The sequence below is a fragment of the Jaculus jaculus genome, chromosome 8, assembly GCF_020740685.1.
Source record: "Jaculus jaculus isolate mJacJac1 chromosome 8, mJacJac1.mat.Y.cur, whole genome shotgun sequence".
In the NCBI taxonomy this organism is placed as follows: Eukaryota; Metazoa; Chordata; class Mammalia; order Rodentia; family Dipodidae; genus Jaculus; species Jaculus jaculus.
This window is the reverse complement of record NC_059109.1, coordinates 73,797,396-73,818,289: the sequence shown is the minus strand read 5'-3', so window position 1 is coordinate 73,818,289 and position 20,894 is coordinate 73,797,396. Positions and strand designations below refer to the sequence as shown.

Genomic DNA, 20,894 nt, shown 5'->3' with positions numbered 1-20,894 from the left:
ATCTAGAGTGCAAAGAAGCAGGCAGAACCAGCTCCAGAAGGCACCATGGTGCTGAGAAGAAGTGACAGAGGAGTTCTCAGCACTGAAATATCTCTATCACACCTTTCAAGGCTCAGGTCCATTGTGGAAGAGGTGGTGGAAAGAAAGTAAGAGCCAAAGGAAAGGTAGGACTCCTTACAACGTGCTACTCCAGACACAAAATGGCCTGGATATCCATGACCTCACAGTGCCTGACACTACCTACACAAGACCTCATAATAGAAGGAAAAGATCATAACATAAAAATAAGATAGAGGGCTAGAGAGAGATGGCTTAGCGGTTAAGTGCTTGCCTGTGAAGCCTAAGGACCCCGGTTCGAGGCTTGATTCCCCAGGACCCATGTTAGCCAGATGCACAACGGGGTGCACGCGTCTGGAGTTCGTTTGCAGTGGCTGGTGGCCCTGGCGCGCCTATTCTCCCTCTCTCTCTGTATCTGCCTCTTTCTCTCTCTGTCTGTTGCTCTCAAATAAATAAAAATTTAAAAAAAATAAGATAGAGACTGATTGAGAAGGGGAGGGGATATGATGGAGAGTGGAGTTTCAAAGGGGAAAGTGGGGGGAGAGAGGGAATTACCGTGGGATATTGTTTATAATCAAGGAAGTTGTCAATAATAATAATAAAAAAGCCAGATGCACAAAGTGAAAATAAAAGTGACTTAGTCATTGTGATTTTGTTCTTAGGAAAACTGAGGAAATTCCCCATGTCTTAGGGAAATCCACTTTATGCAAACAATTTTAATATACTTTGTCTAAGCCTTATATATTCTAACAGTTATAAATATTCCTCCATGTTCAGCTATAAAATTGTTCAATGATTAAAAATACTTGTTTAAGAAATTACTGTGCATCTGTCAAAATGTCTGTAATGTATGTTAAAATCGGGCTAGTTCAGCTCAGTAATGACCAGGTTTTACTTTATTCTTAAGCTATGTATAATCAGTCACAGTCAAGGTTTTACTGAAGTAATTGTCTCATTGCTAGGATCTTAAGTTCATCGCTTATAGATGTATTGACACTTAAGACATGTTTCCTGCTCTAGAAAAATAATCTTAAACTCTGCTCTTCTGCTTCCAGTTTTGGTGGTAATTGGTGCTTGCATAGGTATACAGACTAACCAAAGTTGTTTTCAAATACAGATGATAAGTTTTTATACTGTCTTGTCTTTTCCTGACATACAATTTCTAGGTTAAATCAGCTGGCTTAAAGTCCTTGATAAACTAATTGGTAAAATATTGTTTTCAGGGCTACTAAAATGTTCTGCCTATACTTATAACTGACAGATACTTAAAAGATAGAATGTGCATGTTTTCTATGTTCCAAATATAGCTTACACTGTCACCTGACAACTAAACTTAAGTATTAATCAGAATGATTTTAAACTATTGCGTCATTCTCTAACCAGATCTGCTTTACTAACCAGATATGTTCTGAACCTTTTTAACTAGATCTGTTTTGCTAATCAGATATGTACAGTCTCTCTGAGTGATTAATAGCCATATGTAGAACCCAAAGTCAATTGGAAACATTGGAGTTAAAAGGATAAGCAATGTTTTGGTTCCTGCTCCAAGGTCAGAAGGCCACAAAAGATGATGGGACACTTGCTAACTTCTAACCTCTTTTTTATTTGCTTATTTATTTATTTGAGAGAGAGATACAGACATAAGCAGGTAGAGAAAGAGACAGAGAATGGGTGCACCAAGGCCTCCAGCCACTGCAAACAAACTCCAGACGTGTGTGCCCCCTTGTGCATCTGGCTTACAAAGGTCCTGGGGAGTTGAACCTGGGTGGCTTGGCTTTGCAAGCAAGTGCCTTAACCACTAAGTCATCTCTCCAGCCCAACTTCTAACCTCTTTTAAATTACCTGTGTTCCTGATCAGGGAGGACATGGAGACCCAGAGATGAATTCCAAGTCAGTATATCTGCAACAGGAGAATCACATCAGAGAAAAATCAGTCCTCCAGGCTTGCCAAAAGAGGGAGGGCTACTTGGTCGGCACGGTCTTGACTTATCCTAGCAGATGACAATGCTGAGAGTCACTGAGCTCCTCAAAGGTCCCTAAAAGTCTCTCCTACAAAGATGCAGACTAATAGGCTCCCCTGTCTGATGCTGATTTACAATACTAAATTCTAACATTAACTCATGCCTTCTGATCTGCTTGTCCCTGATTAGTCAGCCACCACTACCTTTAAACAAAGAATTCTAAAGTGTGTTACTTACATTGACCCTTAGCTTGTTGGAGACAGTAACTGGGACTCGGTGCCTGCTTCTGTCGCCTTCACTGCTTCACTTGTCGCCATCATGTGTGAGTGCATCTCCATCCATGTCAGCCAGGCTGGTGTCCAGATTGGCAACACCTGCTGGGAGCTCTACTGTGTGGAATGTGGTATCCAGCCTGATGGCCAGATGCCAAGTGACAAGACCATTGGAGGGAGGAGATGACTCCTTCAACACCTTCTTCAGTGAAACAGGTGGTGGCAAGCATGTGCCTAGGGCAATGTTTGTAGACCTGGCACCCACAGTCATTGATGAAGTTCATACTGGCACCTACTGACAACTCTTCCACCCTGAGCAGCTCATCACAGACAAGGAAGATGCTGCCAGTAACTGTGCCCATGGGCACTCTACCATTGGCAAGGAGACCATTGACCTTGTCTTGGACTGAATTTGCAAGCTGGCTGACCAGTGCACAGGTCTTCAGGGCTTCTTGATTTTCCATAGCTTCAGTGGGGAACTGGCTCTGGATCCACCACCCAGCTGATGGAATGGCTCTCTGTTGATTATGGTAAGAAGTCCAAGCTGGAGTTCTCCACTTACCCGGCCCCCCAGGTTTCCACCGTTGAGTTGAGTCCTACAACTTCATCCTCACCACTCACACCACCCTGGAGCACTCTGATTGTGCCTTCATGGTAGACAATGAGGCTATCTATGACTTCTATCATAGAAACCTCCATATTGAGCACCCAACCTATACTAATTTATATAAGTCAAATTGTGTCTTACATCACTGCTTCCCTCAGATTTGATGAAGCCCTGAATGTTGATCTGACAGAATCCCAGACCAACCTGGTTCCCTGCCCCACATCCACTTTCCTCTGGCCACATACACCCCTGCCATCTCTGCTGAGAAAACTTACCATGAACAGCTTTCTGTAGCAGAGATCACCAATGCCTGCTTTGAGCCAGCCAACCAGATGGTAAAATGTGACCCTCACCATGGTAAATACATGGCTTGCTGCCTGCTTTACTGTGATGATGTGGTTCTCAAAGATGTCAATGCTGCCATCGCCACCATCAAGACCAAGCCTAGCATCCAGTTTGTGGACTAGTACCCCACTGAATTCAAGGTTGGCATTAACTACCAGCCTCCCACTGTGGTACCTGATGGAGATCTGGCCAAGGTACAGCGAGCTGTGTGCACGCTGAGTGTTAGTGGTTTGATTCAGGTGTCTCCCATAAACTGAGGTGTTCTGGATGCTAGGTTCCCAGATGACAGAGCTTGGGGAATTAACACCTCTAAGAGGCAGTGTTATTGTTGGGGATGGGCTTATGGGTATTATAGCCAGTGTCCTTTTGCCAGTGTTTGGCACACTGTCCTGTTCCTATTGTCCACCCCAGGGGGTGATGTCCACCCTCTGCTCATGCCATCATTTTCCCCTGCCATTGTGGAGCTTCCCCTCGAGCCTGTAAGCCAAAATAAATCTCTTCTTGCCACAAATTGCTCTTAGTTGGATGATTTCTACCAGCAATGCAAACCTGACTGCAACAGTAAAGTGGTACCAAGAGTGGAGTTGCTGCTAGACACCTGATTGTGTGGCTTTGGCCTTTTGGAGCTGATTTTCAAGAAGAATATGGAAAGATTTGAAACCTTGGCCTAAGAGATACCTTGCAGTGCTATAAGTACAGCTTGATGGACTATTCTGGTCAGAGTTGAAAGACCTGAATGCAGTAAGAACTATGGACTGTGAGGTTTGGCTTAGGAGGGTGAGAAAGAGTTTTGCTTGGACTGAACTAGCAGTTTGTGTGAGGCTTGCTATTATGCCCGTGTCCTGAGAAGTTGTGCAGAGTTGCTTTGCATAAAAATGAACTGATATGAGCAGAGGGATATGGCACAGAAAGACAAAGCTTTAGGTGAACTGCTGCCCTTTTTTTTTCAAAAGCTGCAACTTTTGAAATCAGGCTAGATGACCTGAGTTGTGGGCAACAGGAAGCATGTAGACTCTTTTGGAGGGGCCTGAGTGCTCAAGAAGTGTCCTGTTCTTCAAAGTCTGCTTTATTCCCCCTGGACTAACAAATTGGCACCCTACCTGGTATTCTGGAGTATAAGAATACAGGAAAGAGAGAGTCATTGAGTTTTTCCATGATGTCACAAAGTAAAAGCTTTGAGAACAAAAAGAAAAAAAAATTCCAAAAATTTCCCTCACTAGTTATGTTTACCTGATAGTTACTGATTTGTATTAGTCCAATCTCTCCTTGATATATCTTATTAAAGGAAGTATATCACTAAGGACAGGTCTCAGGCCCCCATCCTGACATGTAAAAAAAGGATTTAGAATTCTAGCTGTTTTTACTTGCTGATATGGGTGGCGCTGGTTGTTTGTTTGAAGGTGTTGCTTTGCTCAGATTTACAGAGGTAAACCAGTATTGCCTGCCATTGATGGTGAGCCCTTAACATTTGTAACACAAACTGGGCGTGGTGTCTCACACCTTTAATCCCAGCACTCAGGAGGCAGAGGTAGGAGGATCTCCATGAGTGTGTGGCCACCCTGATAATGCAGCGTGAATTCCAGGTCAGCCTGAGATAGAGCAAGACCTTACTTTAAACCTCCACTCCCCCCCAAAAAATTGTAATAAAGGGGACCCACATACCCTCAGGGAAATGGGCCCATACCCATCAGCCAAGGAGTATACAGTCATCACACCAGAGTCAAAAGGATAATGTCTTCAGCTGACTGTAGCAGTTAACAGATTACCAGGAACCCAGAGGGTCCCTCTCAGGTCAAGCTCCGGAGGACATCTGCCCCAACAAGGAGCAGATGAAAGATGAAAGATGACTAGTCTACGCATGGCAGAAGCTTGAGGAATTCAGTGTGAGATATCAAAAGAGAAAAATTGTTTTAAATCCTATTGACTGCACAAGCTAACTGTCATGTCCTGCTTCTGAAACAACCTCTGGTGAACAGACCTAAGGGAAGCCATCTTAGCTATTCAGCTATCTTGACATTCTCAAGGAGCCATAAGAGAGTGAAGATTAGCACAGAGCATTAATTATAAGAATGTGGATGGGTCCCAGTAAGGCATCTGGTGTTTGCTTTCACCCTGAGTTCAAGATGTCCTGATATTAGGTATCTGATTCGTACCTGGTGCTAACTGCAAAAATTATGCTTTTGTAATCATGCTTGCTTGCTTGCTCTTGTGCGGAGGGGGTGGCTGGGGGGTTTTCAGATTATTGTAAAGGTATGTGGTTTTTGCCTTTTAAAACTCACTGTATAAGTAGGATGGGGCTACTCTCCTTGCTGTGAGAGGACAGACATTAGCTGGCTTAATGAAGACTCTCCTTTTTAATTTTTATTCTGGTCATCTTCTGTTCATTTTTGGTCTGGGACTCACAAGACTTCTGTAAACCAGTTACCCGTTTACTTGTATGGAAATTTATTTTCTTGGACACTCTGGCTCACCACTCTGGTTACTGCTATCTCCAGATCCATAATTCTGTTACTTTTAGGATGATTGTAGGCCCCTGCATTTTATTTACTTATTTTTGGTTTCTCTTTTTTTACATATTTATTATTTTTATTTATTTGACAGAGAAAGGGGGAAAGGGAGAGAGATAATGGGCATGCCAGGACCTCCAGCCACTGCAAACAAACTCCAGACGCATGCACCCCCCCCCCTTATGCATCTGGCAAACGTGGGTCCTGGGGAATCAAACCTGGGTTCTTTGGCTTTGCAGGCAGGTGCCTTAACCACTAAGCCATCCCTCCAGCCCATTTTTTGATTTTTCGAGATGGGGTCTCACTCTAGCTCAGGCTGACCTGGAATTAACTATGTAATCTCAGGATGGCCTCAAACTCACGGTGATCCTCCTACCTCTGCCTCCCAAGTGCTGGGATTAAAGGCATGTGCCACCATGCCCAGCTTCCTTTTTAATTTTTATTTGATGGTGTTCTGTTCATTTCTGGTCTGGGACTCACTACAGTCCTTAAAGGGTAAGGGAACTCTCAAGCTGCTGACTGTAGTGCCAGCCTGTCTCCTCCAGCACTGTCCCTGACAGGTGAGGGTTGTGTTGAGGGCTCTTAGGTTAGCAAGCTAGGCATTAACATACTTGAAGGTCATTGAAGATGGGTCGTTCCTTCATGATTAGCTGTGGCTCCACCTTCCATTTTCCAGGTAACACACTTTTTTGTTGTTTTTGTTTTCAATGTAGAGTCTCATTCTAGCCCAGTCTTACTTGGAATTCACTATGTGGTCCCAGGGTGGCCTCGAACTCATTGTAATCCTCCTACCTCTGCCTAAGGAATGCTGGTATTCAAGGCATGCATCACCATGCCTGGCAACACACTAATTTTTAAGAAAGGGAAAATATACAATTGCACTCTTTAGAATTTGAAATACTCAGTGAAAGGAAGGAGGAAGCATCACAATTACCCTCTTGGAGATTTAAATACCATATGAAAGGGGAGACAGTGGAGGTAGCAGGGCTTTGTCTAAGCCAGAAAAGAAAAAACTATTTCCTGGTAAAACATGGAGATCTTATAGATTTATTTTTCTAGTTCTCTTTAATTTATTTTGTTATATATTTTTTCGTCAAAAAATTGAGATCTGAACTGTATCTATAGCTTTGAGTAAACGCATAGCAGCCTAGCCCTTCGTGGTGGAGCACACCTTTAATTCCTGCACTCAAGAGGCATAGGATCACGGTAAATTGAGGCCACTCTGAGACTACATAGTGAATTCCAGGTCAGTTTGGGCTAGAACAAGACCCTACCTCAAACCTCACACACTTCACCCACCCCCACCAAAAAAAGAAACAACAAGATTGCAGCTTAAATTGCCTCAAAGTTTGTTAAGATCACAAAGACATACTATTGCTACCTCCATGAAGACTTAATCCTTGCTGGGTGTGGTGGCACATATTTTTAATAATCCTAGCACTAGGGAGGCAGAGTTAGGAGGTAGAAAGGAAGAAACCTTTTTTAAAAAATTTTTTTACGGTTTCCATAATTATAGACAATAAACCCGGTTATTTCCCACCCACCCCCCCACACACACACTTTGCCTTTGCAACTCCACTCTCCTATCATTTCCTCTCCCCATTCCCCTCTCAATCAGTCTCTCTTTCATTCCTAGTATGATGGTCTTGTGTAATGTAGTGCCAGGCACTGTGAGGACATGGATATCCAAGCTATTTTATGTGTGTAGAGTGTATTGCAAAGAGCCCTACCCTTTCTTTGGCTTTTACATTCTTCCCTCCACCTCTTCTACAACGGACCCTGAGCCTTGGAAGGTATGATAGAGATATTTCAGTGTTGAGCACTCCTCTGTCACTTCATCTCAGCACTATGGTGCCTTCTGAGTCATGAAAGGAAGAAATCTTGAAAATTACCTGGACAGGAAACTGCTTCTCAGGAACACTGATGCTCCTGAACACAGATTGAGAAGACAGGAAACTGGGTGTGGCAACGCACGCCTTTAATCCCAGCACTCCGGAGGCAGAGGAAGGATGATTCCATGAGTTCAAGGCCACCCAGAGAGTACATAATGAATTACAGGTCAGGCATGGCTGGAGTGAAACCCTACCTCAAAAGAAGGAGGAGAAAGAAGGGGGGAAGGGGAGGAGAAGAAGAAGAAAAGAATGAAGGAAAAAGATGATAGGAGGACTGAAGAGATGGTTTAGCAGTTAAAGTGTTTGCCTGCAAAGCCTAAGCACCCAGGTTTGAGTCCTCAGGACCGAAATAAACCAGATGTAAACGGAGGCACATGCCATCTGGAGCTCCTTTACAGTGGCTGGAGACTCTACAGCTCCCATGCTATCTGCCTCTCTCTTTCTGTCTCTCCCTCCCTCTCTCAAATAAATAAATAAACACTAAAAAAGAAATTAGGGCCGGTCATTGTGGCCCATGCCTTTAATCCCAGCACTCGGGAGGCAGAAGTAGGAGAGGATCACTGTGAGTTCGAGGCCACCCTCAGAATACATAGTGAATTCCAGATCAGCCTGAGCTAGGGTGAGACTCTGCCACGAAAAACCAAAAACGAAAATAGGATGAGATACGTACTTATACACCCCAGACACTCTCCCCTGATGCAGGTGCTTACAGATCTTCACAGTTAAGCCTGCTCACCTTTGAGTTAACTCAAACAGCTCAACATATTTTCTCTAATCTTTTTCAGATGCTGGCCAGAATCCTAAGTGTACAGCGTACATGCTCTGACACTCTGGGCATTTTCTGGAAGCCCCTGACTTTACACCCTAGGCAGCTGCTTAGACTTCCATGGCTGAGCCTGCCTTAATTTCTTATTCAGAACTCATGACTTCCTTCTTTTCCAGCTCTGTACCACACAGCAGCTGCTGAGATTTACTGCTTGCCTTATTTCTTTTTCCTCTCAAACTCTAGTTGTCCTGCAGCTTCCTTTTAAATCATTTTCTCTAGAAGATAAGCAGGGGGAGGGGCACGGGCGGTGGGGGTAAGGAGTGAGGACCACAACCGTGGGGGGGTGAGAGTACAAGGGGCTTTCTCCCGCTGCAAGGCCAGTGCCTTGAGCAAAGAGGCGGGGTCTGGCGAAGAGGGGCGGTCATGGGGCAGGGCCTGCGGAGCGCAGCCGGACGGCAGGGAGGACGGGGCGGGGCTCAGGGATGAAGAGCGCGGCGCGGCCTTGTGGGAGTGGGAGGGGAGCAACTAGCTCCGCGGGAGGGGCGCGTCCGCAATGGAACTCAGCTCCAGGGAGGATCTGGGCGGGCCCCAGGGGGGCGGAGTCAGCCAGGCGGGCTCCCCGGCAGCGCCCACTTCCTGAGGCGCTTGGGTCCGGCGGAAGTGCGTCAGTTGTTGTCCGCTCCGGGTTCTGCCACCGCTGTCGCTCCGGGATTCTGGAGTTCAGGTGTTCGGCCCCCCGTCGCTGTCCCCGGCCGCTCGCCGTCCGCCGATCGTCATGGGGCGCGACCCCGGGGGTCCGGCGCCGGGCCGCTGAGCGCCGGATCCGGGCCGGGGATTCCCAGGCCGCGCGGCTTCGGCGCTGAACGGTCGCGCCCGGCATGCCTGGCCCGGCCCGCCGCCCGCCCCGGCTTCGAGCCCGCGCGGCGCTCTTGCAGCCCGGCGGCGCGGCGTAGTAAGCGGCGCGGGGCGCCAAGGTCACCGCCGCGGCGCCGCCATGGAGGCCAAGGTCCGGCCGAGCCGGCGCTCGCGTGCACAGCGCGACCGTGGCCGGCGTCGGGAGGCAGCCCGCGACGTCGTGGCGCAGAGCCCGTCGTCGGGAGAGGAGCCGGAGCTCAGCCCCGGCAAGGAGAACGCGGGCCTTATCGGCGCGCCGCCCCCGCGCCCTGCGCCCCGAGCCGCGCGCCCCCCGCGCCGCCGCCGCCGCGAGTCCAGTTCACAGGAGGAGGAGGTCATCGACGGCTTCGCCATCGCCAGCTTCACCACGCTGGAGGCCCTGGAGGTAGGTGGGCGCCAAGCCCGGCCCAAGGCCGCGGAAAACGCTCGCCCACCGGCTTCGGCCCGCGCGCCACAATCTCCTTGGAGGAGGACAGGGGGTGAGGGGCTGTCTAGGTGACCACCTAGACGGTGCCCTCCTAGCGGTCTTAGAGCACTTGCGTTACTGTTGCAAAGTTATCGCTCTGCATCTAGGGCAGGCTGGGGAGCTGGGCTGTTTTGGGTCTCAGGAGGTGGCGATAAGATGGACTAGTTATTCTTCCTGCTACAAGCTCCCTTCACAATGCTGTTTAGAGAGGACAGGGATGGTCATCTTGGAGACCCCTCTTGATAACGTCTACTTGCCGCCTAGGTTGACAAAAAAGAAAGAAAGAAAATAATAATAATGCCTATCTGCCTGAGCTGTCATAGACAATATTTGCTGAGCAAATAGTGTCCTTCCCTTCTGAACTAAGGTGAGTAGAGAAGGAACTGAGACACTGTCTGAGAGGTGGCAAATGGAATGGGTGGCAGAGCTTTGTGTCTTTAGAACCGTAGAGATTGAAAATGTTGAAGCCCACAAGACACCATCAGGACCTCACATTCCTAGGGGGTGGCCAGTGGACTGGGCTCTCCAGTCTTAAGAATTCTCACTAAATTCGCATTCCAACTCTGGCTCTGTTGGGTCTGTAGAGAGCCAGGGGAAGTGGCTCTGGCATGGGTTGGCCTGTGGCACCTGGGAACACAGAACAAGGTCTTGTAGTGTGTATTCTGCCTCCGGCCGCTGCTGGCAAAGACATCTTGGGGTTGTGTCCACTTGACAATCTACTTGTGCTCTGAATTGAGACAGGATTGTCCAGGGTCTTTTGTCTTAATGATGACTTTGGCAGCCAGGCCCTGGGCTGAGTCCCTGTTAGCAGCCACACTACCCATGCTTCAAATCTGTAGCTGCCTACCTTGCCCACCTGTGCCTGCTGCTTGGTGGGGCACAAATAAAATCCCTAACTGTAGTCTTAAGGGCCAGCACATCTTGGTGGCCTTCTTTCTTCCCGCTTCTGCCACAACACATGGGCCTCTGGAGTCTGTGGCCTCAAAGCTCCCTCACCTGCTGTTCTCTGCCTACATACTGTTTGTCACTGTTGCAACTCAACGTAGATGTCACTTAAGATTTCATCGGAAGTGGCAGCATTCCCTTCACCCCATGTGTTGTTGCCCTTCCCCCATGCTGCTCCTAGTCATCCCCTCTGAACACCATCAAAACTGGTGCCCCTGGGCTTCCTTCAGGAGCTTGCCATCTGGAGGGCAATTACTGTACCTGCCTCCTGTCCTTCTGCCTATCTCGTGGGGAATACCCTGTGCATGCCTGAGCAGTGAGAAGGGGAAGTGGAGAGGAACAGCCTTTGGGGTAGGAGGGTCATTGCTTAAGGTCACAGCAAACTGTCATGAGCTGAGCCCATTTGGATCCAGTGTTCTTCCTGTGTTGGCTCTTGGCTAACCTGTAGTGGTTTCTTCCCTAATACTGGTGATTCATAGCCCCATCAAACTGAGGACTGGTTCCTTTTGCTAGGCTAACTTTACAGACGTTAATTAATTAATTTACTATTTATTTATTTTGCTTTGTTTTAGGAGGGAAGGTCTCATTCTAACCCAGGCTGACCTGGATGGCCTTGAACTCACATTGATCCTCCTACCTCTGTCTCCCAAGTGCTGGGATTAAAGGTGTGCACCACCACACCAGGCTTATTTACTTATTTCAACTATTTTATTTATTTGAGACAGAGAGAGGAAGAAGCAGAGAGAAAAACAGAATGGGCATGCCAGGGCCTTCAGCCACTGCAAATGATCTCTAGATGCATGTGCCCTCTTGTGCATCTGGCTAATGTGGGTTCTGGGGGATTGAACTGAGTTCCTTAAGCTTCACAGGCAAATGCCTTAACTGCTGAGCCATTTCCCCGGGCCTTATTTATTTGTTTATTTGAGAGAAAGAGGCAGACAGAGAAAGAGAATGGGCACGCCAGGGCTTCCAGCCATTGCAGACCAACTCCAGACGCATGCGCCCCCTTGTGCATCTGGCTTATGTGGGTCCTGGGGAATCCAACCATTGTCCTTAGGCTTCACAGGCAAATGCCTTAACTGCTCAGCCATTTCCCCAGCCCCTTACCTCTTAAATGAACATCAAGAGGGTGGCATTGCTCCATAGCTAAGAACTCTGGGGCACAGCCAGGGTGTCTTTGTTCCTGCCATTCAGTCTGGTGTGTGTTTCCCATGCAGGCAGGAGATACTGCATACCCAGTGCCAGCAGGACCCCTGCTCTTTAGTTATTTACCAAGACCTGGAGTCCATTTTCACTTTAGAGCCCCACAGGCTATGGCACATCATTAAGTGTCAAAGAAGCCCACCTATTTCCCCAGAGGCTATCTACCTCTCCAGGCACAGAGGTGGTTTTAAATGACTTGCAAGGGATAAACTGAATACAGAAGAATGTCCCATTCTCCTGTCCCAGAGGTGTCAGTGCAGACATCCCCAGCCCCCCCCCCCCCACTGTGCCAGAGTGGCCTCAGTATACATATATTCCCTTTACCCTTGTAGGGAGAATGGTGGCCCTTGACTCGGGATACTTGTGGGGCAAGGAACAAGTACTCCCCCAAATGACATAGTGGTAACTGTTGGTCAGAGGGGCAGAGTGGCATTTAACAATCCATAGGCTCAGACCAGAACTCTGTGACAGAGCTGAATATGTGGTCTAGGCCTGTCCCCTTTGACTGTTTCTCTAACAGGTTGGGGAGTGAGTGAAGGACAGAGATCCAAGGAAGTAGGGACCTTGGACGATTAGGAAAGGTGGTTCTTTCCTATTGCATATCTCTTTGTTGTACTGATGGTAGGTGACATTGAACTATGACACTCCTCCCCCAGATCGTGCCAGGGTGAGAAGGTGTTGCAGGTCTCTGTATAGAGAGTGTGTAGGGTACAGGGGTGTCCAAAAGCATCTGGGGATTTGCCCAACAGATCAGTGGCCTTAGGCCACAGAACTGATTGTGCTAATACCTATACCACTAGGAGAGATCCCCAGGCAGATAAGCACCTTTCATCCTGAGGGCTGAGATGCTGGGCAATGCAGCTCCTGGCAGGTAACCAGCATTGAGAGCATTTCTATCACTGACTCTAAGCAGAAACTACCTAGAATAGAGACAGAAAGAATGGGTGCACCAGGGCCTCTAGCCACTGCAAACAAACTCCAGACACATGTGCCCCTGTGCATCTGGCTTACGTGGGTCCTGAGGAACTGAACCTGAGTCCTCTGGCTATGTAGGCGAGTGCCTTAACCACGAAGCCATCTCTCCAGCCCTTGGCTGTTGTTCTTTACCTTGCACCTTGTTTTGAGGCCGGATCTCTTGTTCACCATTGTATGCCAGGCTACCTGCCCTGTGATCTTCTGGGAATTCACCTGTCTTCACCTGCCATTCAGGAGGGTTGGAATTGCAGACACTACTGTGGTGTTCTGCTTCCCCCCCTCCGCCCCCAAGGTAAGGTAAAGTCTCACTTTAGCCCAGGCTGATCTGGAATTCACTATGTAGTCTCAGGGTGGCCTCAAACTCATGGTGATCCTTCTACCTGCCTCCTAAGTGCTGGAATTAAAGGCATGTGCCACCCATGCCTGGCTTTTTTTTTTTTTTTTTAATGTGGCTTCTGAGGATCTGAACTCAGGTTGTCATGTTTGCTTCTCCACCCCACCCCTGTACAAATTTACTGGTGGAAATGAATGACCAACATATTGTTATGGTGCCTTTGACTTCCTTTCTCTCTCTTTTATAAAATTTATTTATTTGAGAGAGGGAGAGGCAAATAGAGAGAGAATGGACATGCCAGGGTTTCTAGCCACTGTAAACCAACTCCAGATGCACGTGCCACCTTGTGCATCTGGCTTACACAGTTGGTACTGGGGAATTGAACTCCTCCCCTACTTTTTTTTCTGAGGTAGGGTCTCACTCTAACCCAGGCTGACCTGGAATTCATTATGTAATCCCAGGCTGGTCTTGAACTCACCACAGTCCTCCTACCTCTGCCTCCCAGTATTGAGATTAAAGGCATGCACCACCATGCCTGGCTTATTTTCCCCCTTGAGGTAGGATCTCATTTGAACCAAGGCTGATCTGGAACTCACTCTTTTTTTTTTATTTTTTTATTTTTTTTTAATTTTTTATTTATTAACAGACACAGAGAGAAAGACAGATAGAGGGAGAGAGAGAGAATGGGCGCGCCAGGGCTTCCAGCCTCTGCAAACGAACTCCAGATGCATGCGCCCCCTTGTGCATCTGGCTAACGTGGGACCTGGGGAACCGAGCCTCGAACCAGGGTTCTTAGGCTTCACAGGCAAGCCTTAACCGCTAAGCCATCTCTCCAGCCCTGGAACTCACTCTTACTTTTCTTTGTTTGTTTTGCAAGGTAGGGTCTCATTCTAGCCCACGCTGACCTGGAATTCACTATGTACTCTCAGGGTGGCCTGGAACTCTCAGCATATGCTATTTCTGCAGTTCTCTCAGCACATGTGACCAAAACATACTAGGAAAATCCCATTCAACCTGCTACTGTAAGATCAGTGTTTAAGAAACCTCATGCAGCCTTGCTGACAGCCACTAATGTAAGCTGTGACTTCTGCTGAGAAGGTCTGAGTGTCCTCCCTCTCCCTCTTCTTCTCCTTCCCCCATCAGCAGACAGAACCCTGGGGCTGGATGTGAACCTGGTGTCTGTTGTAGATGTAGGTTCCTGGGGAACAGCTCCAGAAAGTGTCTAGACAAGGTGTCCACCGTGGCTGTATTTTGGAGGTTCGGGTGGGTTGGAGCTTTACAGCATAGTTTGGAGTCCCCATGACACCCAGGGATCTTGGTTGGAAGTGTGGCCTAGCTGTGGAGGAGGTAGGACACAACTGCCTATCACCATCTGTGTGCAGGGCTTAGATATGTCACTTGAACCTCTGAGGGCTGCTGAAGTCCACACTTTCGGTTCTGTCCATGATGGTGGGTTTGTTCTGGAGATAACATGCCCGTGCTTGACAATGTTTATGACCATGGTTACTGTCTATGACCATGGGTACTGAGGATCTGTGAGCTTGGAGAGGAGAGCCACAGCACAGAGCACTCCCATTCAGGAGTATCTCCTCATGGCTGCCTCCTAGTCTCCAGGTGGACACTGAGGCCCAGTGAGCATACATGCCTTACAGGACTATGAACTGGACTAGAACCCTCCCTACCCCTTGGGCTGTGTAGGAATGGGCCTTACAGCTATGGGGTAAAGTAAATTGACCCCCAGCAGATCTAGCATGTGAAGGATGGCCATCCAGCCCTTGGGCGCAATGTGTGCCTACTGCTCATTAGGGAATCTGTCTGGTACCCAATCCTTGTTTGAAGCTGTCTTGGCTGGCACTATGATCCAGCTGGCCTTGAACCTGTTTCCTTGTGGCTCCTGGCAGGATCTTATCTCATGGTGCCCAGCAGCCGCCTGCAGTACTACCTTCTTGGCCTGTCACTTTTTTAATTTTTAAATTTAATCTCTTAATTTAGAAATACATATTATACCGTGTTCTTGGTTTTTTCAAGGTAGGATCTCACTCTAGCTCAGTTTGACCTGGAATTCACTATGTACTCTCAGGGTGGCCTCAAACTCATGGTGATTCTCCTACCTCTACCTCTCATGTACTGGGATTAAAGGCGTGCGCCACCATGCCTGGCAAAATTTTTATCTATTTTAGTTTTTTGAGATAGGGTCTAACACTAGCCCGTTTGACCTGGCATTTACTATGTAGTCTCTGGTGGCCTCGAAATCACTGTGATTCTACCTCTTCCTCGAGTTCTGGGATTAAAGGTCTGTGCTACCAAGCTTGGCTATTTATTTTTAAAAGAGAATGAGATGGGGTACACAAAGGCCTCTGGTCCACTGCAAACTAACTCCAGACCCATGCACCACCTTGAGCATCTGACTTATGTGGGTGGGTGCAGGATCCTTAGGCAAGTGTCTTAACCACTAAGCCATCTCTCCAGCCTTAACTTTTTTGGGGGATGGGAGGCTTTTCAAGGTAGAGTCTTACTCTAGCCCAGGCTGACCTGGGGAAGTCACTATGTAGTCTCAGGGTGGTTTTAAACTCACAGCAATCTTCCTACTTCTGTCTCCCAAGAGCTGGGATTAAAGGAGTACACAATCACTATCACACCTGACTCTGGTTTCTTGCTGCCACTTCTTCCACTATTGTTCCTGAGTGATAGAGATGTCTCACTTAGTTTTGAATACTCCACTGTTCCTTCTCCGCACTTTGGTGAGTTTTGTGTCTTCCCCAGGATTACTACCATTTGAAAAGAGAAGCTTCCCTAACCAAAAGTGAGAGTATCATTAATATATTGGGCATAAACATATTTGAGGCCAGTTTGTTGGCATTTTTATATCCACTTAGTGAGACAACAGTAGTAGTTTTCCTCCTAGGAATTATGATCTCTCCAGTCATAGGCTTTTGTTTTCTTTCAGCCGTAGTCTTTTTTTTTTTCTTTTTTAAATTTTTATTAACAAACATTTTTCAGGATTATAAAAAAATATCCATGGTAATTCCCTCTCTCCCTACCCCCACACTTTCCCCTTTGAAATTACATTCTCCATCATATTACCTCCCCATTACAATCATTGTACTTACATATATACAATATCAACCTATTAAGTATCCTCCTCCCTTCCTTTCTCTTCCCTTTATGTCTCCTTTTTAACTTACTGGCCTCTGCTACTACCAAGTATTTTCCTTCTCACACAGAAGCCCAATCATCTGTAGCTAGGATCCACATATGAGAGAGAACATGTGGCGCTTGGCTTTCTGGGCCTGGGTTACCTCACTTAGTATAATCCTTTCCAGGTCCATCCATTTTTCTGCAAATTTCATAACTTCATTTTTCTTTACCGCTGAGTAGAACTCCATTGTATAAATGTGCCACATCTTCATTATCCACTCATCATATGGGTAGACCCATATTTCTTAAGAGCAGCAGTTCCCAGGAATAAGCCTGGCATGGCAGCTGGAGGAGAGTGAGCCTGGCGTCTTTGGAATGAGTACGTCTTTTTTTAAAAGTATTTAAAAATTATTATTTTATTTATTTGCCAGGGGTGGGGAGGGAGAGAGAATGAATATGAATGGGTACACCAGGGCCTCCAGCCACAGTAAACGAACTTCAGAAACATGCACCACTGTGTTTGGCTTTATGTGGGTAGAGGAAATCAGACCCAGGTTGTTAGGCTTGGCAGGCAAGTGCCTTAACTGCTAAGCCATTTCCCCAGCCTGTACAAAAATATTTATTATTTATTTGAGGCAGAGGCAGAGGTGATTGGGGGGGATGGGCATGCCAGGGAGTCTAGCCACTGCAAACCAATTGTAGGTGCATGCACCACCTTCTGCATCTGGCTTACGTGGGTACTGGGGAATTGAATTTGGGTTATTAAGTTTTGCAAGCAAGCAAGTGCCTTAACCACTAAGCCATTGAAATACAATTTACCTTATTGTTTTGTTGATTTTATTTATTAGTTTATTTATTTTTGATTCTTTGGAGAAAGGGTTTCATTATGTAGCCCAGGAACTTGCTTTAGGTAGGTCTTAGGGATTTGAACCTGGGTCCTTAGGCTTCACAGGCAAGCAAGCACCTTAACTGCTACATCATTTCTCCAGCTCTGGAATGAGTACATAAGGGAGGTCCTTAAACAGTTCTATGTAGTCACCTTGAGTGTTTTTGTTACGCTTTGTTGTGTGTATGTGTGTGACATAGGGTCTCATGTAGTTCAAGCTGACCTTAAACTTGGCCTGTAGCTGAGGATGGCCTGGAGTTTCTGATCTTTTATATAAAATTATATTAAAATTCTTTTTTTTAAAGATTTTTATTTATTTAAATAAAGACAGGGGGAATGGGCGTGCCAGTCCTCTAGCCACTGCAAATGTACTCCAGATGTGTGTGCCCCCTTGTGCATCTGACTTACGTGGGACCTGGAGAATCTAACCTGGGTCCAGTATGCGCCTTAACTGCTAAGCCATCTCTCCAGTCCTTATTACTACTACTACTACTAGTGGTGGTGGTAGTAGTAGTAGTACTAGTACTATTATTAGTTTTTTGAGGTAGGTTCTCACTCTGGTCCATGCTGACTTGGAATTCACTATGTAGTTTCAGGGTGGCCTCAAACTCTTGGCGATCCTCCTACCTCTGCCTCCCGAGTGCTGGGATTAAAGGCATGCCCACCACGCCTGGCTTCTTATGTTATTTTATTTATTTATTTGAGAGAGAGAGAGGTAGAGAGAGAGAGAGAATGGGCACATCAGGGCTTCTAACCACTGAAAACAAACTCCAGACACATGTGTCACCTTGTGCATCTGGTTTATGTGGGTACTGGGGAATCAAACCTGGGCTCTTAGGTTTCACAGGCAAGCACCTTTAAATGGGTGATAGAATGGGTGTACCAGGGCCTCTAGCCATTACAAAATCTCTAGATGCATGTGCCACCTTGTGCATTTGGCTTTACATGGGTGCTAGGGAATTGAACCTGGGTTGTTAGGTGTTATTGTAGGCAAGCACCTTAACTGCTAAGCCATCTCTCCAGATCCCCTTTTGTTTTGAGGTAGGGTCTTGCTCTAACACAGGCTGACCTGGTGGTAGACTCAGGTTGGCCTCTAGCACACAGCAATACTCTGATTGCAGCCTGAGCTGAATCCCAAGAGCTGGGATTAAAGGCTTGTGCTACCACACCTGGCATCTAAACCTTTTGTTTTCACCTCACCAGGGCTGAGATTACAGGCATGCAACATCTACCACATCTGGTTTAACACAGTGCTGGGGACTGAACCCAGCGCTCTGCCATTCCCCAGCCTGTTTTTCTTATTCTGCTTTTTCAAGGTAGGGTCTCACTCTATCCCTGGCTGACTTGGAACTCACTTTGTATAGTCCCAGGCTGGCCTTGAACTCACAGTGATCCTCCTACTTCTGCATCCTGACTACTGGGATTAAAGGATTGTGCTACCATGCCAGGCTTTTCTTACTCTTGAGTGGAAGTGAAACATTGTTTCACTTTCTTTTCTACCCTCCCCCCCCGGGTAGGGTCCCACTCTAGCTCAGGCTGACCTGGAATTCACTTAGTCTCAGGGTGGCCTCAAACTCATGGCAATCCTCCTACCTCTGCCTCCCCAGTGCGGGGATTAAAGGCATACGCCACCACGCCGTGCTGTGTTTCACTTTGTTTCCCAACTAGAGGCAGAAAGAGAGAATGGGCATGCCTGGGCCTCCAGCCACTACAAACTCCAGACGCAGTGCCATCTTGTGCATATGGCTTACACGGGTCCTGGGGAATCGAACTTGGGGCTTTTGGCTTTGCAGGCAAGTGCCTTAACCACTAAGGCATCTCTCCAGCCCTATTTCCTTCTCTTCTCTTCCCTCTCCCTCTTCCCCCTTCCCTTCCGAGGTAGGATCTTGCTCTAGCCCGGGCTGACTATGTAATCTCAGAATGGCCTCAAATTCAAAGTGATCCTCTCTACCTCTGCCTTGTAAGTGCTAGTATTAAAGGCATGAGCCACCACGCCTGGCTCTTTTCATTTGTTTGTTTGTTTGTTTGTGAGAGAGCAAAAGATAGAGAATGGGCACACCAGGGCCTCTAGCCACTGCCAATGAACTACAGATGCACGTACTACCTTATGCATCTGGTTTAGATGGGGAATTAAACCTGGGTTCTTAAACTTTGCAGGCAAATGCCTTAACTGCTACTAAGCCATCTCTCCAGCCCCTCCAACCCTGTTTTCTAACTCTTGCTGCTACTTCTCTGAGTTCTGTTGCTGAGTTCTCATCAATTCTGAAAGTTTTCAGGCTACCATGGGCCATCTGGCTTTTATGCGTAACCCTAACAAGGTTGCTGTCATCACTGCTGTGTTTTGTTAGTGCCTTCAGAGCTGTGGGGTTCACTGTGGGCATCCTTGTCCCACACTTCTGCAGCTGGACACTGTTGGGCTGTCTGAACCTGGCAGAAGGCTGCACCTGTGAGCAGAGTATTCCAAGTTGTTTTGCTGTGTGCTTTGCCACCATGATCCTGGTAAGGTTGGTTTGTAGCTGTCTTTTTCTGCTGGCTCTGCTGAGTGTGGGTTGAAAACTTATCCCTTTTTACCTGCACCCTGGAACTTTGCACTGGACAGATTCTCAGGTCCTAGAATACAGCCCTGTTAAATGATGACCACTTGTTTAGTGTGGCTTATGGTGGGGTTGCAGATAATGAGGGAAGAGACCATGGGACTCTTGGCTAGAATCAGATGGGATGGGCCAGGAAGACACTAATTAGCAGGGTGGAGAGATAGTGGTTGGTAGTGGGGAGCCTCACCTAGCCATTGAGTCAGCTGGTTCTTTCAGCAAGGGACCTGTAAGTTACCTGAGGTGTCTTAAGACTGAGAGAAGAGAGGCACCTCATGGCAGCACTGGTCAAGTGCCAAGGAAGGCCCTGGGCTATATAATCTACTCAAATCCCATGACTCGGGCCATCTCTGTCTAGACTCACCTTACTGCCTCTCCATCCAGACTGCACAGGCCTTGAATGCCTTCCACGTCCCCTTCAATGAGTCACCTGTTCCTTCCAAGATAAGCTAGGGCTCTCCGACCTGTTGGGGTCCCTAGCTATTGCAGGGTGGCCTGGCCTTCCCTCCTACATGCCCCTGTGTATGATTATAGCTTCTAGCACCAGACCCTGCTCACAGAGCATGTGTCACAAACATAGCTTTGGGGGCAGAAGGGCTATGACAAGGGCTTGAGCTTGAGGGTAGAGTGGAGGCTATGACATTGAGTCAGAATATTCCAGTGGAGCAGTAATTACCTGACTGGTCCATGAGCACCTTGCCCTATGGCCACCTACATGGATCTTTGCCTTGGTACACGGTCACTCAGGTTAGGGCACTCCCTTCTGCCCAGCCCCTAAACAGAAGGTGATTCTTTTTGTTTTGTTTTTCAAGGTAGGGCTTCACTCCAGCCCAGGCTGACCTGGTATTTACTATGTAGTTTCAGGGTGGCTTCAAACTCATGGCAAGTCCTCCTACCTCTGCCTCCTGAGTGCTGGGATCAAAGGTGTGCGCCACTACACCAAGCCAGGTGATTCTTGACTCTGGAGGTATATGCAGAGGATCTGCTTAGCCCATCAAGGGAGAGCATAGTGGCTCCCACCACCTTCTACAGCAGACTCAGCCTGGGCACAGGAT

General features: G+C 47.5%; 1 protein-coding gene and 1 pseudogene across 17 annotated transcripts in view; both read left to right on the top strand.

Moving 5' to 3' along the window:
• Positions 1 to 2,336: 2,336 nt before the first annotated feature.
• On the top strand, positions 2,337 to 8,467 carry LOC105944805 (annotated as a pseudogene).
• Positions 8,468 to 9,401: 934 nt separating this feature from the next.
• Fbrsl1 (fibrosin like 1) overlaps positions 9,402 to 20,894 on the top strand; it is an 84,444-nt gene continuing 72,951 nt past the window's right edge. For all 17 annotated transcript variants that reach the window (XM_045155894.1, XM_045155888.1, XM_045155886.1 and 14 more), the window contains exon 1: positions 9,402 to 9,686. In XM_045155894.1, coding sequence (XP_045011829.1) covers positions 9,402 to 9,686 — 285 coding nt within the window. The remainder of the gene's footprint in view (positions 9,687 to 20,894) is intronic.